Source organism: Cyprinodon variegatus, unplaced genomic scaffold, assembly GCF_000732505.1.
Source record: "Cyprinodon variegatus isolate N-32 unplaced genomic scaffold, C_variegatus-1.0 Scaffold199, whole genome shotgun sequence".
Classification (NCBI taxonomy): domain Eukaryota; kingdom Metazoa; phylum Chordata; class Actinopteri; order Cyprinodontiformes; family Cyprinodontidae; genus Cyprinodon; species Cyprinodon variegatus.
Window position 1 is genome coordinate 386,905 of NW_015150652.1, and position 20,569 is coordinate 407,473.

Here is a 20,569-nt window from a genome sequence, read left to right on the forward strand (position 1 = left end):
AGCGCAACATAATAGGTGTTTTTTTATTTTTTTTATTTTATTTTTGTTTACAAAATCCGAAAAGTGTTGCAGACATTTGTTTTTACTATCAATATCTTTCAGAAACATGCTTTTGGAGCAATTTTAGCTAAAATCATTTTCGGGTGTGTCTCTCTAACCTGGCCAGCCAGAGTGAAATTCATTCTAGTAAAGCTCAATATTAGGTATTTAATATTGTTTAAATTTCAACTGTTTATATCTATAAATTTCAGCAACTGATTGCTGTTATAGAAGACGTTTTTGTATCACATCTATAGTTTCTTGAAATCCGGCTTTCTTTGTTCCTTTCCAGAATGATATGCTGTGCCCACATATCAATCTGGCTAGCCAGGCTAGTCTGTACCTTCGTTCTATATTGCTTTTTGCACACACACAAAAAATGTTACTGGTTTCACTTGACCAACATTAGGTATGAAAGTTATTTTAATTTCTGGCTGGTAGTAAATAAAGATCACATATGGCTCCTATTGTTTTCTCACACTGTGCATGCATTTGAAAATATCAGATGGTTTTCAGATATAGACAAAATATAACAGCAGAGTTATACTTTAGTATTTTAGATTTAGCTTTTATATTATCATCATGGATGAAAAAGAAGAAGAGGAAATATTAAAATAAAGTATTCAGGAATAACCATTGTTGACCAGTTAAAAATTAAAATGTCAAGACATTCTTTATTTTCAGAATATTTTTTTATAATTCCAGCATTTCCCTCTTTTTCACCCATTCTTGAAGCAATAAATGCCCTGCCACCATAAATCACACTGTTTAATGTAAGAGATGTAAAAGCTTTTATCACCATTTTTCCCTGCCTTCTTCTTAACATTTGAAATTGTTACTTGGAACTTTAATGGCTCTCCTGTAAAAATGGTCTTCTTGATACGCGTCTTTAAACACCACGTATTGCACTACTTTGTGTTCAGTCTGATTTATGAGACCCTTACGAAAAAGTTTAAGGTTGGAATGTGTAACAAAAGGTGAATTAATGCACTTATGAAACAATGCATCATTAAAGAACAAATGATTTACCATTTGGAATGCAATTATCCACTAGAACATGTAGCAGGAAGATTGTAATTTAAATAAGTTGTGCTTTACTTTATGTGGTAACAGTGTCTCCAACACAGCTTGCAGATCCGCTGAGTGTTACAAATGATAAAAGGCCAGTAAAATAAGGTTGCTGACAGAAAGCACTCTTTAGTGAAACATAAAATCAAATTGTTACATCATTTTCCCAAACGGCACACAGATAGAAAATACAGAGAAAAAAAGGTAATAAATATTCCTCTGGTTCATCAATTCCACCTCATGCCTAAGCTCTGCATATAAGCCTCTGCACAAAACTGCAGAGAAGAAAGAAAATTTTATTAGACAATTGCCTTGAATGCATCACAAACAAGCAAAAGGAGGCAAACCAGGCTTGCTAAATCATAAAAGTAACTATGGCACTTGCCGTCATATTTAACTTTGACACTTTTTTATTAACTGTAAGGCAGTATATAAAAACAACAAAAAAATCAAAACAAAAAACACATTAAGGGAGAAGAGCTTTTTTTTTTATTTCTCCCTTCAACATGAAGTTGTGTATGTACATTTTACCCTTTATCTACACATTTCTTTGGTTTAAATCGATATATCTTCCTCAAAGTGCATCTAAAACATTATCTCTCTGTTTGAATGTGTCAATGTAAAGTAGCAGCATCATTTTCAGTGATTTTTTTTTATTTAACTATGATGCAAGTGGCCCATTGTTGCTTCTGCCGTATATGTAGTCCTGTCATTTCAACAAAAGCGGTGTGATTATATTAATGTGTTTGTTTATCAGAAAATTTTCTGTTTTTATCTGAACTGCATTTGCCTTTCATCCATCCTGCATTCTGAACGCTGTGAATACTACATCTTCTATAGTATTACTGCAGGGAGCTTTCACATTTTTTTGTACCCTAGTTAAAAGCATATAAAATGTTCTGTGAAGCATTTAAACATCAAGCAAAATGTTTGCACCAGTTACCAGTTATTTTGCCATTCCTAACCATGAGAAAACACATTTTAACATATATTTTAGGTCATTTTAGTAATAAAATATAATAAAAATCTAAATAAGTGATGAATGGCACACATAAAAATAAATGTTTTAGATGCACTTAGCCAATGTAGTTTAATGGGAAAAAAGTTTAAGTATTATCCAACAATAAACTGTTAATTTTTTCGGGATTACTGAAGCTTTATATATATATATATATATATATACATATAAGTATATCAAAAACACATTTTGAATACAATCCAATAACAATAAAACACGATTAAAAACATCAATGACACTAATTTACAAAATATTCCTTTGAAATGTCTTCAGACTCCCTCATAATGCAGCTTATCAACTGCAAATGTTTGGACAAGTGTAAATAACAACACAATGTTAAATAGGCACCCTGAGATGGGAATACAGATATGAGCTGTACTGTATGTTCTTCACAATCCGAGTTGTATGAATCGCTCTTCAATAAAGTGGTAAAAACTGCCACTCGTTTGTCAAATCTAATACACAAATGACCTACTCCCTTCACTTTTCCATAAATAGCTGATCTTTACCCTTATTTTTAAATCCACAGTGAAAGCATTGGAATACTACATCCCTGGAAATATATATATGTATCTTTCGTGAATCTTAAAAAAAGTAAATAAATTACTTTAAAAATGAAAGTCTAAAATTTTGCATAAGTATATTAGAATTAAGAATAACAACTCAAACTACAAGAGGCTTCTACATATTGTCCAGCATATGATGTAGGAGGCAGAGGAAACCAGTCTAACGTATATTCTGTTATTATAATATAGGATATTTGGTTGGTTGGGTGCTGAACAGATCCCAGCTTAGTGGACCAAAACAAATGTAACCGCTTTTTCATGCAGACTGAAAACCAGCAGAATCATTTATATCTTGTTCATAATAAATCAGTAATATACTGTGACATCTGGAAGTACAGCTGTCCTGAGCTTATGGACTCTGTTATGAATCACACCGACCACCGTGAATCCCTTCAACTGCGTCAAACACTGCTTTTTGAGTTGCATAGTGATGTGTTGGTGTGCATAAAGACCATGCAAGTGCAGCTGCACTTGGCTATTTGGTGAAACCAAAAAAAATATATGGTTATTGCATTTAGATGTACTTAAAGTTGACATCAGTACACAGACCTCTTTAAGGAAAAATCTTTGTATCCCTCATTAAAGTGCTTTAAATGATTGCAGTAGTTTCCTTTAAGAATATCTTTTTAGTTGCTTCTAACTGTCAAAGTATCAAATCTGTTGATATTATAAGGTCAGATTTATTTAAAGCTATGGTTTTAAAGTATAGCATTTTGAACATGAGTTAAGATTTGGCTAATGGCTATATGTTCTCACTGCAGACAACAGATGTTATACTGATTTTCCATCTAATCTGTGTTATGATCCTGGTTCTGTTAAGATTTCTGATAGCTTTCAGTTTCACGTTGATTCAAGTTTTTCTTTTTTTCTAGCTTTATTGGTGTTTTCTGGATATATTTGAGTTCTTAGGTTTTTCTTTGCTTGCCCTCTGTTGCCGGTCTCCTTTTCCCTAGCTCCTTCTAGGAGCCTCTGTTCACACCTGCTCCCAATCAGCTCATTAGTCCTGTCTTTGTTCAGTCTCCCATAAATACTCTGCCTGTGCAGTGTCTCAGTGCTGATTCCCCGTCTTTCTCTGGCTCCTCGTGCATGTTTTCCCAGGTAAAGGTAAATCGAGCAACAGAGTAAGGATGAACAATGATCTAGGTTAGTTTTTTAAGTGCCATGCTCGTTGGTATGTTTGACTAAACTAGAGTCCTAATCTATTGAGATTTTAACACACAACCACATTTCAGATTAAAAGAGGATGGTCTAAAAACTATGAAATATTCAGAAAGAAGCAATAATTGTGTGACAAAATGAATTAGAGAAACTTTGTAATGCTCTTTTGTCAATATTGACCAAAATATTAAGATATTTTTTTCCGACACCCTCTTAATGTACATTGGTGTGAATTTCTGAGTAGGTCAGTGGTGTTGGTGACTAATTATTTTGTGGAAAAAGTTTTGTCTCTGCTGCACTACCTCACTCCACATCACAACCACGACCAGTTCCTGATTGGTAAACGCCACACAAATCAAAAGAGAAAATTAGCTTTTCTTATTATTATTTGGAGGTATTTAAACACTACTTTAACCTACCTGTTATATAACTGACAATGCTTGACAATTATTACTCTCTTAATTTCAGTTTCAAAAGCTGTGCTTAAGTTGTTTAACCAGGTTTTAAAATCTTTTTTTATTGATTTGTTTTTACAAAATGATGCCTTATATTTTAAAGAGCATTATACTAGAAATAACTTTAGAAGCTGCGTGTTATTCATGTTAGTCTGACATAGCAACAATATAAGGTTTCCTCTACATGCCACATCAAACACAAAAGATTTAAAAAAAAGAAAAATCATAGCACCTGTGAAGTAACTTGATGCTGTTTCTAACTTTAGAAAAAAAAGTTTATGAACATCTTGATTAATTTACTAAGATTTTCTTTTACTAAGCTTGTTTTACCTGTTCTTTTTAGTGCAAAAAAGATCAAACGAGGCAGTATAAGGTTTGTGTATCCTACTGCAGCATTTAGGCTGAGTGTGTAAATCTAACTACATAACTGCCACCATTAAAAACTGATAACAAAATGACAGATTTAATTATCTGTCATTGTATCACCTCTGTCACGAAAAGCTCCTCCTACAGCTTTCAGGTGAGGCGAGTTGAATTATTTGAGGCGTTTGAATTTACTAAAAGGAGGTGCATGTTTACTAGTGGTGCTTACCCAGTATCGTGGAACAAGTCTCCAGCAGCAGAAGTTAAAGGATATCACTCAATGTTATCTTAAAGTACCATTCAGTTTGTTAGAGTAATAATGAAATAATGAAACTGCAATACTTGGCTTTTTTGCTGTGGAGGAAAATCACTCACAAAAAGCAACACACCCATATTGATCACTTTAAAAGATGTTGAACTAATTCTAAAAGCACTTCAGACACTTCCCAAAGCTTTTATGTGTGTTTATAGTTTAAATCTATGCTGCAAATTGGAAAACAAAGCCATGTTTTCCAGTTTCATTGCTTTCTTTTTACTCTTTAGCTGCACAACTACTTGATGTCACATAAAAAAGGAATTACCATGATCAAGAATGCAAAGTTTATTCCTTATTAGCACGATCTCTGACTGACTCATTATTGTTGAGCGGCGGTGGTGGTGACTGCTTGCTCCTCATGCTCCTGCCGTCGGTGGCGCCCCTCGATGTCTCCGTCACAAAGAGCCGGGTCACCCAGACAGAGGTGACGATGCGTTTGTACTCGTTCCTGAAATTCCTGTTGAGCAAACCGTAGATGATGGCATTCAGGCAGCTGTTGAAGTAGGCCATGAAGTAGCTTACAACAAAAAGCCACTCTGGGATGTGTGAAGCCACGTGAGTTGGATCTATCGCCACCGCTAGACCTATCAGGTTGAGTGGAGCCCAGCAAATGGCAAACAGAACAAATACTACAAACATGGTGATAAAATTTCGCAAGTCACTGGGTCTGAGGCGAGGGCTGTCTTCAGTCTTCACTTTGCGTCGCACCTGAAAAAGATAAAAGAAGAAACACATTAAAAGAATACATTAAACTTCACTGATAAAAAATTTAATAGACTTACGGACATATCTAGCTTTGCAGTATAAAGCATTTTTTTATTTTAAAAGTCTAAAATAATAAAAAAGTATTGTATTGTGGTAGACCAACAGACATACATACAACATAAGACAAAACAGAAACTTCACCAAAAATGACAGATGATTGGACTGTTTATTGTTAACTTTACAGACTTGATCTTTGTCAAAGGGTATGTTCTGGCCAGGATTGCTGATTTAATCACTTTTTGTGAAGGAGAGTTGAGAAACTACAACACCAAAGGAAAATAAAGTCATCTAATCACAGTTGCATTTTTTTGTTTTTCCAAACTAACCAAAAGTTAAAAAGATATATAATTTAAGGAATATTCATCTGAGGCCAAGCAGAACCCTGGCATTTTCCTTTAATACCAAATTAGAAGCAGTGTATAAAAGAGTGAATATGAAACTTGTGTATCGATTTGATCACGATAGCGTCAACCTGTTCTGATACCAAGGTGATATCATTTTTTGATTGAACTGTTACCAATAATGGAAGGATCCTGTGCTTGAACTGTCAAACCTCCATTTACAGGACAAACCATTACCTTCTTAGTGACAGTAATCATGTGACAGAAGATCTGTAAATGTTTGGCCTACATGCGAACACCAGCATGCTGGGGGGAAGCTTTCAGGAAAGTTGATATGAACAGAGTAAAAACTGACTTAGAATATAAAAGAATTAAAGGTATTGAAAAGGCTACTTTTATCAGGAGAACTATAAACATACAGCCTAATAAAATTAAGGTTCTTTGTAAATTATTGGAAACTGATATTTATGTTCCCTGTTGAATTAAGGGAGTGTTTACACCGGACTCTTTTGGTCTGCTTCAACCTGAACAGCACTGTTTCCCTCTTGTGCAGGTTTCAATAAAATGGTGGTCTTAGTTTGGATACAACAGACTCTGGTGGGATTTGCTTCAAATGTTAACATGAACCGGTCTCGATCTGACCCAGTTACATGAAATATATCACTTTTTGGACGATGCCCCCGAGAAAGCTCTGTAATTATGCTGAAAGTAATAAAGTCTCCGCCTGACAATGATTTTGCAGCTATAATACGAATGTTACAAATATTTAAAATAGATATACTGTATGAGGACTTTGTGATCCTTTTGTGATTTTAATTCTCTGTTACTCTAACCATTACTGTCCAATGGGAGCTATGAACCCATTTTTACAGTTATAGTTAACTTCCAAAACAGTTGAAGTGGAAGCAAACTACCTTAGTTCTTAGTCTTGGTGCAAACCCATACCTGATTGAGTGTAAGCTACTTTGTTTTGAAAAAGAAAAAGGGGGGGACTTTTTTTGGAAAGTTTTACAAAGCTTTTCAAAGAAAAAAAAAATCTAAATTCATTGCAGTAACTGTGTTGAAACATGGTTTAATAAAGACATTGTTTTATAGGGTCCAAACACATATTGGGAGTGGCGGCCTAGTGGTTAGGACAGGGGTCAGCAACCTACGGCTCCACAGCTGAATGCGTCTCTTTAGTGCCCCCCTTGCGGGTCCCTGGTTTGTTTATTTTAATATGCTGTGCAGGAGGTTAAACAGACATTCATTATGCTTTCCAATGCTGTAAACATTTGTATAATAAATACATTTAAACAATATATGTAAACATTTATTTCAACGAACATGTCATAGCCATTGAAATCACTGTTCAAAGCCTGCAACACATGTCTGAGCACGGTGCGGTGCCAGGCAAAGAAAGTGGCGGGTGTGTCTTGGGCCATGGATCCCAAAGGGGAAAAAAGGAAGGTACCTGATGAGAACAGGGGATCCAAAGAAGAATGGACCAAATCATTTGCTTTCATATCAATGTGGAAGGATTGCCTGCATTTTTGCTTTGGCACGAGAATTTGTCAAATATTAAAAATAGTAATTTGGAAAGGCATTTCCAGGGAAGGCTAAATATGCAGCTGATCACAAAGTTGTGAGTGAGAGAAAGAATGCGATTGCAGAACCTCTGGATAAATTAGGAGAGCAAAGATAGATTTAAGAAATGGATTGCATCTCCAAACTCTACTATAGCTGCTAGTTTTGTTTTAAGCATGAAAAATCCATTCACAGTTCGAAAAGGTAGGGCTCTTCTGCAGGTATGTGAATTTTTTTTTTATTTTATCCCCCCAAATCCTCAAAATAAAAATAACACCAAGGAACGCTGGTGACGGAGGATGTTGGATTTTGGGCTTTGAGAGCACTGCTCTGATGGATGTCAGTTCCTGCTTGGTTCCTCGTAACTCAATCAACTCCTCCCAACAGAAACACGTCCACCATTGAAAGATTTCTTTATTTTTTTTCTGTAATTTCATCAATGCAACAAAACTGAAACTGCGCAGTGAAGGGCAGTGACGCAGCGTTCGGTGAAATCTATCACTGCTCGTCCCTCACCTCATGCTACTATGTGACATTTGCTCCAGGATAAACATTTAATCATTAATGCTAATTATATATTTAAGTCCCCGTAGTCCTTTTTTTATAGTGGTCTGATACACTTAGAGCCCGTGTTGCCATACAAGGCTTATAAAACACTTCTACATTTTTGCTGCTCCAGACAGATTTGTTTTTTGTTTTTTTGGTCCAGTATGGCTCTTTGAGCAGTTTGGGTTGCCGACCCCTGGGTTAGGGCATAGAGCTTGGAATTCTGAGGTTCTGAGTTTGAGCCCACTCCCACAGACTGCCACTCTGGGTCCCTGAGCAAAGACCCATAGCTCTGTATTGTTTTAGTGTAATGACAAAAAAAAAGGTTAAAAGAAATTGAAATTGGACAGAGCAAGCTAGATATGTCCATATTCTTTACACTTAAATTCAGCATCACTTCCTGATAGCTGTCACATAAAACCGCAATAACATACACCACAGTGTGTGGTGACAAAATGTGAAAACATTAACAGAGTATTCAAAATGTTAAAAGGCTACTGTATCCATACGATTCATTCTGAACTTTTGATTCCTACATTAATCCCAGTGGGATCTCATTAATCAAATTATATAGTTTTGGCAGCTAAAGGAAAACATGACCATTCATGTGTATGTGTATAAAAAAATTAAATTACTGCACATCATACAGCAACATTCTTTGTTACGTTTTAAATTTTAAAAATGGTTTTGAAACATACCTGAATGACAAGAACCCAAATGCGAAGGTAACAAAAGGTAACTACTGCGATGGGAACCAGAAAGTGAACCACTACCACCGCCACAGTGTAGGAACTGCTGACATTCTGGGCAAAGGTACAGGAGTAGACCCGTGGGTCATAGCGCAGAGAACCAACAAAGAAATTTGGGACGATGGCCACGACCGTGAGCACCCAAATTAAGGCAACAAACAGCAAGGTATTGCGGTAGCTGTACAGTCGGCTGTAGGAGAAGGAGTGGCAGATATAGCAGTATCTGTTCACTGCAATGCCTGTAATGTTGAAGATGGAGCCAATGACACTGAGACCCATAAGGAAACCGCTGACCTGAAAAGAGAAAAAAAGTAGGAAATTTTTCTTAAGCTTCATTGAGAGTGTGCTATAAAGGCATTGGGTTTTTTCACAAAGTAAAGTAATGACTGATGAGGCCTTACCATGCACTGAGTGTTTCCAAGGGCCCAGCCGTCATGAAAGAGAGCGTAGAGGACCAGGGGATAGGGATAGAAGGCTACCACAAGGTCAGCAAACGCCAGACTCACCACGAACACATTACCTGGAGAGGAAACTTACAACATTGAGGTTATCATTTCCCAAGACAATACAGATAAGTCTTCATATTAACAGATTCTTAAATACATTACACAATTATCTCTGCACCTGTTCAAATGTTCCTTCCACCCTGCTTCAATTTATATAGAAAATTGCACAAGTGGTCAGAATTTATCAGGTGGGAGACCTGCAGACTTTCATGATTGTTTCTGGGTGTTAAAGATAAGCACATCCAACCTCAGTTCAAACCAATTTGCACTGCTTTGTCTTGTATCCTGCACCGTCAAAACCGAGTAAATACTAGATGGTTGCATGGGATGTGATTTTCAGCTAGCCTATCTCAGGACGCTCAGCCTTGCATGATTGTTGGCAGAGGAGGCTGAGATTACAAAAGGTTTGTGGCCTTTGCCCCACAGCAGATTGCCTCGCCCTCAACAAAGTTTTATCAGGACAGGCAGAGTTCGTGTTTTGACAGAGCGAGGCGAAAAGCATGTGGACAAAGCACTCAGGGCATACAGGTCTTTTTTCATCTAGCTGCTACCCAGCCTAATCCAAAGAGAATTGTTCACAAAATCCAGTCAGTGCATCAGGGAAATAGCACTTTCTTTTTTATTTTTTTTATATAAGCCTTTCATAAGCTTTTCAAAGAAAACCAGCAAAACCTCTATTTCCAAAATGTATAATTAGTTCCTTATGAGTTGCTTATTTATGAGTGAACCAGTCTATCAGTGGCCATATGACATTTAATCATATTTAAACAGTTGTGCACTATAGTAATGACATTCCACACTTTGCTGACACACTCGTGTCACCGCCAATACTGGCAGCTTCATCTACCTGTGTGTTTGTCCTCTTCCTTTTGTTTGTTGGGGGAGGACATGTTATAGCAGCGCGCAGCGGCAAGATAAACAACCCGATCAAAATAGCAGACTCTATCATTGGCTCACCTCCAAGATCTTTAGAGGTTATGTTAGGAAAGAACCTGAAATATAAGAACACTGCCTTCTTGATTACTTTAACACTTTCACAGCTGCTTATCTAACTATATAAAAGACAAACTGATTATGAGATATTTGGGCATGATGTTAATATCAACCTTTTTTATTAAAGGTTATTTAACATGTTCATGGTAATACATTAAATTAGACATTGTGTGTTTATTTAAGCTTTATATCTACAAGGTGGTATCTGCACTTTTTCAAGACCAGGAAGGTATGTTTTATAACTAAAAATACTGAAAAAAAATAAAGGATGGACTAATCATTAAAATCTAAATGACATTTTTAAATCAGGAACTTTTTATCAAGCTCAGATATTAATACCTTTTTGTGGTAAAATATGTGTCATGCTTAGCATGAGCCATTTTTAGCACCCACTGCATATTTTGTCATGTGCAGCCTCAAAAGAATAAGTTGCATTTTTTGTTGATTGAATCTGTTTTTTGCTAGGAAAATAAGCCTTTTTGATGATGTTCCCTGAGAATGAGAGCAAGCAGCAGCTCCCTTTCTGTACACTCGAGTTTACAGTGTACAGATGGAATTAACATTTTCTTAACACGAGCTGGATCTGATTCATTTGAAGTGATCAAATCAGAATTATTTAGAAATAAATATCTATAAATAACACTGTGTTTTACAGCTATTTAAATCTCAAAATTGCATCTATAGGATTATTATGTTTTCACTAGATTTTGTCTACTGTTCATTACACTGGCTAGTACACATTGTCTTGTTGAACCGAATACAACAAACTCAAGCAAGTAGAATATTCCAATAGTCAACTAAAACAGCCACTCACACCAAACTGAGAACCAGGCACACGCACTGAAGTAGGACTTCTTTTTCTCAATAGAATAGAAATTATTCTCAGCTGTAAAAGAATCTTTAAAAGCTTTCTGAAATTTTGCAGGAAAAACATTGAGCTCGTCCCAAATAATTGAATACTTGAAGCAATGTGGAAAAATGTAAGAAGTAATGACAACGCATAATGGCTGCCACAGATAAACACAAACATTAATTAAACACATGTCCAAGACAATGAGGAAGACAGTGCATCATGGCTGCACCAAGACCCTTCATTCTGATACAAGAAAAGAGCCTGAAACATTTAAATGCAAAAAATTTCATTAAAAAGGTTTCCGATGGAACAAGACAATTGACATTTAAAAAAAGAAAAAAAAAAACAATTGCATTGTCTTATTTCATGAGCATATGATCTACAGTAATTATCTTATTTTAAGAATAAAAATACTAATTCCATTGGTAAATCATCTTATTTAACTAGCCAAATTAAGGGTAAATACACTTAATTTAAGGATCTTTTACTTATTTCTTGATCATTTTTGCTGTGTTCTGCAGTTCCTCTTGATGGAGCTTTCCTCAGGCCCAAATTAGTTTCAAAACCCCTAAAGAATTAACAGATTAGATCTTTGTTTTCAGCACTTTGACCCTCCCTTAGAGTTTTTGTTTTCATATATTTTGTGAAAAATGCTTGAACTTATGATGTCAGAGAATATCTTAGTTTTGAAATCATGAATCCATGCCTCTAATAATAGAAAATTATACATTTTCTAACAAAATTTCCACCTTTTAAGAACAGAGAAAATCCAGATTGCTTTAATATAAATTTGGGAGTTTTCTGGTGGACACTTAAGACTCTGTTACCACTTTTCCTTTTCCTGCAAATGCCCCTAAAACTGTGTTGTATAAAATGAAAAATATATCACTGCAATGAAAAATTTTTACTCTACCACAAGTAACTTCAAAAATAATGATAATCTAAATTTAAAGTTCAAATAGAAAACACTTATAGTTTCTTATTTGTGTCATACTGCAGGCCTGGTGTCTCTCTCTCTCTGTCTTTGATATATAAAAAAATTAAATATATCACAAGTGAAAAAATGTCCAGCATTTTGGTGTTTATAGCATAAAATAATTCACTAAGATAGCAGACGACGTTAAATTCCTCATTCGGGCACGTGACCCACTGAGGGGCTGTAAATAATGTCATGATGTTAGTTTAGTCAATAAGTAGTCATTTTACATAGTGAGTCAATATTTATTCACCTTTTTGATGGAGTTATTATCCTTAAACAAATACGAATACGAAGCAATCAGTGTCTTAGTGGTTTTATTAATGCTCGCTGGTTTATTCATCGCTGCTAAATGACAGGGAAGGCAGTCCCTCTGTAACCCGATCGCAGCGAGCAGTCCAAGCACAGGATCCTTTCTGCTGTCCGGGTAGGGTAGGAAACATTGCCCTTTGGATATGGTTTTTTACCCGGTTCAGCTCATGTCTCCTGGCCAATCGGGTTCGAGCTGTGGGTCTCCGCCTATGGTAACTGTTATCCATCGTGGTTCTTGTTGTTCTGGAGCCCAGACCATAATGATATGAAAATCCGTCTGGAGCTGCCGCTAAACTAAACGCTGCAACTACCTAGGGTTCATTGTTTTATGAAATAAAATATTTTATAAAAAAAATTAACAATGCTTTGAATCAGCTTTTTTGCCATCAGGTACTTTATTAAAGCTATACAACAGAGAAAACAAGCTGTTAGCATTTTTGGTATACTGAATCCAACTAATGCTGTGAGAGTAGGATTGATGATAAAAGAATCTGTCAGGAAGTGATCCGAACATAGTTTGCTGTATCGTTTTGGGAGCCACAGATTGTCCGGTTGCTTTTTGTCTAACCTATTTACTTTCCGGATCGAAATTTGACGCAAAACCGGGTCCTTCGGATAATTAAACATTATTTTTCTTGATCTAATACCATTCCTACAATTGGCAGCATTACAAAACACCCTTTTAATGGAATTTCAATGATCCTTTCAGATTGCTTAACAATGCATGAAGTAGTGGTTCTATACAACCGCCTGAGGACTTTTGACTACGCTGACGTCACAGCTGTGTCTCTTCATGTGACTGCTCTAGAGAGCCAGCATACTGTAAAATTCTCTCGATTTTTATTACTTGGAGCACTTTTAGCATGATTTAGACCAGCCGCAAAGACAAAAGAAAGGATCATCTAAAATTTTAAAAACACAATAAAACTGCACTAGATGCACTCCTTTCTATTTTACTTTAAGGCCAACAAAACCCTTATGATCTGTGGAATTATGAAATTCAGTTTGTCTCTCATATTTCAAAGACATTTCACATTTATGAAGCCAAAATGATAAATTTCCTGTGTGACACCTAACTGCATAGGATATTTTGGATATACAGTACAGATAATCTAGTGATAGCTAGGAAATTATAGATGTATGTAATGTAATACGTAATGTTTTGTTTTGCAAGTGTGCATGACAATTTTCGCATGTTTAATTTACTCTTCTTTTTTTACCAACAGTTTCTGCTGTTTTCTTTTTTTAATAATTGAATTAATTAGCATCCTTTATCAGTAATTACTCTTTCAAAATTCACACTATTGGGGAATTTAGACCCATCAGTCGGACTATCATGCATGTTAGGACAGCAGGGGGTAGATGGAGGGCCTGGAGCAAACCCACACATACTTGGCAAAAACAGACAAAAAATAAATAAATAAAACAACTACACTCTATCTAAAAACCAATACATTTAACAAGTTGGCAGTATTTCATTTTCATTTTTGTATGCTGTTTCATTTTAAATTTAAGATGGCGCTGTTTCTCCCTGTTTCTTTTGTATTAGATACTATCTATTGGAAATAAACATTACATTGTCCTTGCTTCTCTCCTGCTGTATAACTACAAACAGCAAACAATTCACATTCCCATTTTTGCATCTTTGTTTAGTTGCAAAGTTAGTATTCAAGCCACTGCACATGAGCTGTCGGCTCTCCAAAAGGATGCAATGCCTTATTTTGATGTTGTATTTGTCAGGGGCAACAAACAACTACCTGATGTAACAGAGCTCACCTTGTGTTTCACCTGCCAGTTCATGAAAAGCTCATTTTCTGGGCAGCAGTTGTTCTCCAGAGGTGCAACTGATATTTCCAACCATCAGACTACTATATAATAATAATATTGGAAGATGGGCTCTTTGCGAGACTGCAGCATCTTGTACTGGTATAATCCTCTTAAGTATGTCAAAAGTGCATGAAGTACACAAGAAAATTAATTCATTGTAATTCTGTAGTCATACCACACTGCTTGTTTTTCTAATTTAAAAAAAAACATGAACATGAAATATCAGCTGAAAAATTCAGAATGTTATATAAACCTTAGAAGGAGGTATCACATCACTTTCTCCTATAAGCCTTTATAATAAAGCATCTTCTTGCATTTTGTGTTGGTAATTATACACAATAGTCTACTATACAAATAATCTTAGTTGACCTCAAGATATTTGATCAAATTATATTTTTTATCTGTCATTTCTGTTCTGCATATTTGCAACAACCTTTTTATTGGTCAATGTGCACATCAATATTGAGTGTTTGTATTGGGCTTGAAGTGAAGAGAGTGTGATCTGTAAAACACAATTTGAAAGCTCTATCTGAAAAACAGCCATTTTAATAAATTAAATAATTTATCTACATTATCCTTTAAAAAAGGTTTTTAAAATACTTTTTGAAAAAAAAAAAATAATATGTAAAAACCCATTTTGAGAAAACAGCAAACTAACTCTTAAAACCTTTTCTTTTGATTAATAACTTTTTCAAAGTTTAATTTCTGGATTTCATTTTTTTTTTTTTTTTTCGAATTTCGATTTACCAAATGTGTCTTTTTGCTTGCAACGATAATGGAATAAAGTCTGTCTACTCTTGTGTTGATTAAAACCCAAGCACAGCAACTAGAATCATAACAAAGTTTGCATTATGAGGATTGATAAACAAGTTTAACCTATAAAAACCCCAAACTAAAACAGGCGGTTAGGGGATAGAGAACAGTAACAAAGGATTATTTAGACTCTAACGACATGTTGGTTGTTTAGGAGGAATTGATAGAAAAAAATGTTGGGAACAAACAAAACCTTTTGTGTGAGTGGAGAAATTCAGGTGAAAGCAAAATGAAAGGCAAATAAAAACCTGTGGATAAAAAAAAAAAAAACTGTGGATACACACAGAAGTAAAAAGAAATATACAGACCCAACATTATAATGGTGCACAAAAACTAAAGACTTGGAAAGGACAACAAAAACGTGTGCAAAGACAATAGGGGTGTATTGGTATGCCAGGAAAACAAAATAAAAAAACAAATCTTTTGGCTTGGAAAATGCTAACAGGTACTGGGATCAGGACAACAAATTCAGGTAGTAGGTTTGCTACAATAAATGCATTTTATGCCCAATGTATGGAAGAGCCTCTTTGATGCTATAGGACTGTTTCTATTCCAAAGGCCCTCCTTACCTAGTTGGAGTCCATGACATCAAGAGTTCTTTGAAATGACATTGGATTTTGATTGCCTCTACCAAATACTTATGCCCATCTTAGAAGCCCATGTGACTTTTATTAAATTTTAAACCTTAGGAGATTTTGTTGCGTGGATAGCTTTGTAACTTTAAACCTCTAGCCATATTCAAAGCTTCCATTTTTGTTACATTTTCAGTAAAATTTTACAAATTAAGCTTAAGCGAAAATTCAATCTGGAAGACTTTTATCAACTTCACCTGAACAACCTATAATGTCTCTCATTCAACTTAAGCCAATCAGCAACAGGACTGAACCTCCTCTGAAGCCAATAATCTTTCAAGATCCCCTTAAATTGGCTCCAGGACTAGCTTCTCTCTTCCACACACCAGCGAACTTTCACCCACCTTTGCCCCATCTCCTCAGCCTTTTCTGACTCTCAGACTTTTCTTAGTCCCACTCACCCTCTAGATTATTCCACCACCAGAGTACAGGCCCCGGGGCGAAGATTACTCTAAACAATTTCCTAGGTTACTCATTAAAGGAAATGTAAATTAAAACCTTTAGCCTGAGCACCAAAGATTTTATTTCATTTTTGGCAATTTCTGTATATCTGCTTCCATCTCCTTGAATCCCAGTCGACCTCGGGAGATGGCCACCCACGCTGAGCCTGGTTCTGCTGGAGGTTTCTTCCTGTTAAAAGGGAGTTTTCCTCTCCACTGTTGCTACATGCCTGCTCAGTGTGAGGGATTGCAGAGAGTCAGAGATTCCTCACAATCATCTGGTTTTCCTTAGATAAAAATATTGATCAATCTGACTGTGTTATCTTTATAAATAAATTGAATTGAATAGAACTTTTCTAATTGCAGCTTTTCTTTATGTGAGTCTCTCCAGGTGAAATGCTAGTGAAAGAGCTAGGGCTTGTGTTAATATTCTGGACGGGTCGAGGGGCAACAGAGAGACACACATACACATATAACCATGCATACACACCCTCACAACTTAGGACAATTTAGACAGAGGGACCAATTAACCTCACAGTTATATTTTTGGATGGTGGGAGGAAGCCGGAGTAGCCGTGCATGCATAGAGAGAACATTTAAACTCCATGCAGAAAGACCCCGGGCCGGGAACCAAGCACAGATCCTTCTTACTGCAAGGCAACAGTGCTACAAACTGCAACCCACAGTGCAGCCCAGCCCTATTCAGTTAATTAAATTTTTGTCTCTTATTATATCCTTCTAAGCTAATCAGACACACTGATGTCTCACATTATCTTTCAGGTAGTTAAGCTCCTTTTTATCAGTGTTAGCTATAGAGAAAGCACTTGTTAAAAATTTTAAAGCTGATGATTTTTTTTTTATTTAGGGACTTTTAATTCACTGGGGATTTCCTTTATCATTGAATAAATCCTCTAACACAATTACAAGTTATATCTTCCAAGTGGATGTGTCTGACTGTATATATTTAGCTGAAAAAACTCAAAAATCCGTGGGTATAAGAAAAAGTGTGTGACAGAAGTATACATCTGTTTTGGCCTGTGAATGATTTACCATGGTTACTTTAAAGGTATAATGGAGGATGCTCTTTTTCCAGTGGATCATCAAAATAAGTGGTCCACCTCATTGTCAAACATTCTGCTGATATGTTTACGTATAGACGTCCTACATGCTCGTCCCTATTTTCACTTACCGGTGGCGTGTCTGACGTGTAGAAAAACTGCAAATCTTCTTTTGAAAAGTAAGCTTGTATGAGCAATGCAAACAGCAACTTTTTAACAGAGCATGCACAAGGAGAAATGGGCTCTTGCATGCTCTTGCATGCATTTAATAGATGTTCCCTTTTGGGAGTACAGGGTTGTGCTTACAAATTCTTTTAAATGGAGAGGGCAGGTCTTTTCAAAATTTCGAAAAAATCCTCCACTATACCTTTAATTATAGATTGATAAAACTGTGTAATCCAGTACTACTATCTCTTTACAGTTAATTTGAATGTGTGTGTGTGTGAGTGGTGGGGAGGTGTGTGTGTGTGAGAGGGAGAGAGTGAGGGACTTGCTTTATCTTTTGGTGCAGTGACAGCTCTTGACATGTGATAAAGTGAAAATTATCTTTTGGTTTGGAAAGATTGCTTTTCATTTTACATGATTTTGTGCAAGGGAGCATGCATGACAAACTGAAGCAAATGAATGGGGGGGAAAAGCCTACCGTTACTCATGGTACAAAAATTGCAGACATGCAGATTTACACAGGGGAATAGATCAAATCTAGTTTTAGTTATTCTCAACTTGAGGTGGGCATTTCTATATTTTATTTTCAAGATTTGAGACTCAAATTTTAGATTTGTACGGAAAGAAAGTAATTCCATTGTTTTCCAATATCAGGTTTTTTTCAAAATAAAGGTAAACAGGTGAATCTATGAATCAATGAAAATTATTTCAGGGGATTTTTAAAAATATATATATATAAATTGGGAAAAATCAATATCTATCCATTACTCCATTTTATTCACTATGAGTGTTCATTTTAAAATCCTTACTTCACAAAAGTATTTGCTTAGGCCACACACCTGAAAGGCTACACACCCAAAAGCTAGAAAAGTGTCTAGCTGTAAGCTTATCTCACTGATGCCTGAGAAGCTGTTTTCTAGTCTAAGATGTTTGGTAAAGTAGGGAAACTTCCTTAGGTTCAAGGTTATTAAACATCCATCATGTTTTGCAAAGCTGTATGTGAAACCCTCACAGCTCTGTGCCTGAATTGTAAGTAGCTAGTAAGTTAATTAAGTAGTGAAATCCTTTGTACAACCAGAAAAAAGAGAACATTGAAACAGAGCGTATCTCAATTAATGTGTATGTGGTGTTTGGGTCTGTGGTACCTATTTTCATTACTGAGGGAAAATTATACAATTGATTAATATTTCAAATTCAGACTCACTGGCCTTGACTCACTTTCTGTGAAGAACATATATCAGAAAACTTTTTTTAATGACCACACTTCATACACCCCCTACACATTTCTATTACATATCAGATGTCCGGGTCCACTGGACCCGGGGCTAATTTAAGTGTGGAAACTGATGCTCTGTGTACCAGAACATCAGTAAAAAGAAAGAAGTTTTTGATAATAATGTGAGGGGAGATGATTCAGAAGAAGAGGATTCAGAATGTGAGGACCACATTTCTGAAGTTTCACAGTCTTACAGTGACCCTGAAGATGATGATGACAGTCAGTTCCAAATCGAAGAGGAGTCACAGGAATAGGCTGTCAGCAGCAAGGACCAACCCTTGAGCAGCCAGTCACATGGCAAAAAAATACAGTCAGCATGGGGCAAGTGAAGAAATGCCAAACGATTTTGAAATTGTATGGTTCCAAGAAAAGAGCCATCCCACAAGTGTTCCAATGTCGTATGGATGCAACAAGGACTAACACGAATGGCAGCTACTGACACAAAGGACATCAAGTCTTCTTTTGTGCTTTTAATCCCATATTTAATCCAGAAGACAGCTCTTGACAGCACTAATTTAAAAGGAAGAAAGTGGAAAGAAATGCGCCAAAACCATTTGAATGCCTATTTCAGGGTTCAGGGAGATTGTGAAACAAACTGTATGTATCAGGATAAGCAATAATTGAAAACCATTTACAGAAACTACTTTACCACAGTTGTTTAATATCGCTGTATGATCGTTTCAATGTAGGTAACAAAGCAATATTCTACTAAGTATAATGTAGCCATGTAAACCTGATTGTTATAAGGATGAAGCAATCTATTCAGATATGTCTATTCTACTAGCTTTGCTTACTTTTTGCTTCAAAAAAGGGAAGCTCTGAACTGTCAGTGAGTTAGATTTATTATTTTAAGTAAATTACTTTTGGGCTGCAACAAAAACATTAATATTTTTTGTCCCTTTGTATCAGTAACATAGCTGAGGGAAGTTATTAACACTATCCTCTGCATTTGCTTGAGTCTTAATTTCATGGACTACTTGAAGCTGATAGTCAATGGCTCTGCATGGTATCAGCTATTATTGCATTTATTGAAGTACATTATTTGATGCCTGTAGGTTAATTTAATTAAAACTACAACAATTTGCTGTACTAAAACTGTTTAGTCAACCTAAGTGCTTTTACATTATGTTCTAAATCAACTGTCTCTTGATAGTCTCTAAGCTGCTTCAAAGAATCATCAGCACAATTATGGTTCCTTAAATCTGACATAGCTTGAAATGTAAATCATAATAAATAAGTTAGAGTATGTTTCAAATTTATCTGGGGAAAAAATATTTGATGAGATCACAAATGTTGATGCTACCAAGTAGCACAGTAAAAGTACAAGTACAAAATAAAGTATGTATTTTTTTTTTATATCTGGCCCTTCAGATAGCAAAGGAAAAAATCATCAGAAAATCATCAGGAATAAAAAAAAAACAACTGACAGAGCATTGGGTTCATTTTGCTTCGGCTTCAAGGGGTAAAATATCTTTTGAATCATTCTGACAATATATTAGCCTTCCATTGCCCCATGCCCAATGTGAAATACTTTGATATATGTCTTACAGTAAATTTATTTTGCTTGGGATTTTTTTTTTTTTTACTTTTGTAGTCTTCAACTGGTCTGTTCTCAAATTGTTCTCAAATAGTTTTTTTGTTTTTTCTTACCAGTTGAACATTGTTTAACTTTGCATGTAGTTGGTTATTGTTGTCTATTGTTTATTTTAAAACTGATGCTTTATAATGGTTCACTCACACCGAATGCTGAGGTGTCTAGAGTCATTTC

The 20,569-nt window shown here is 35.7% G+C and overlaps 1 protein-coding gene across 1 annotated transcript in view; it reads right to left on the reverse strand.

The window, feature by feature from the left end:
- Window positions 1-2,345: 2,345 nt before the first annotated feature.
- Window positions 2,346-20,569, reverse strand: part of LOC107087910 (melatonin receptor type 1B-B-like) — a 62,168-nt gene continuing 43,944 nt past the window's right edge. Inside the window, exons 3-5 of the mRNA XM_015379750.1 lie at window positions 9,352-9,470; window positions 8,900-9,244; window positions 2,346-5,691 (exon numbers count right to left, since the gene is read on the reverse strand). Coding sequence (XP_015235236.1) covers window positions 5,269-5,691; window positions 8,900-9,244; window positions 9,352-9,470 — 887 coding nt within the window. The 3' untranslated portion in view covers window positions 2,346-5,268. The remainder of the gene's footprint in view (window positions 5,692-8,899; window positions 9,245-9,351; window positions 9,471-20,569) is intronic.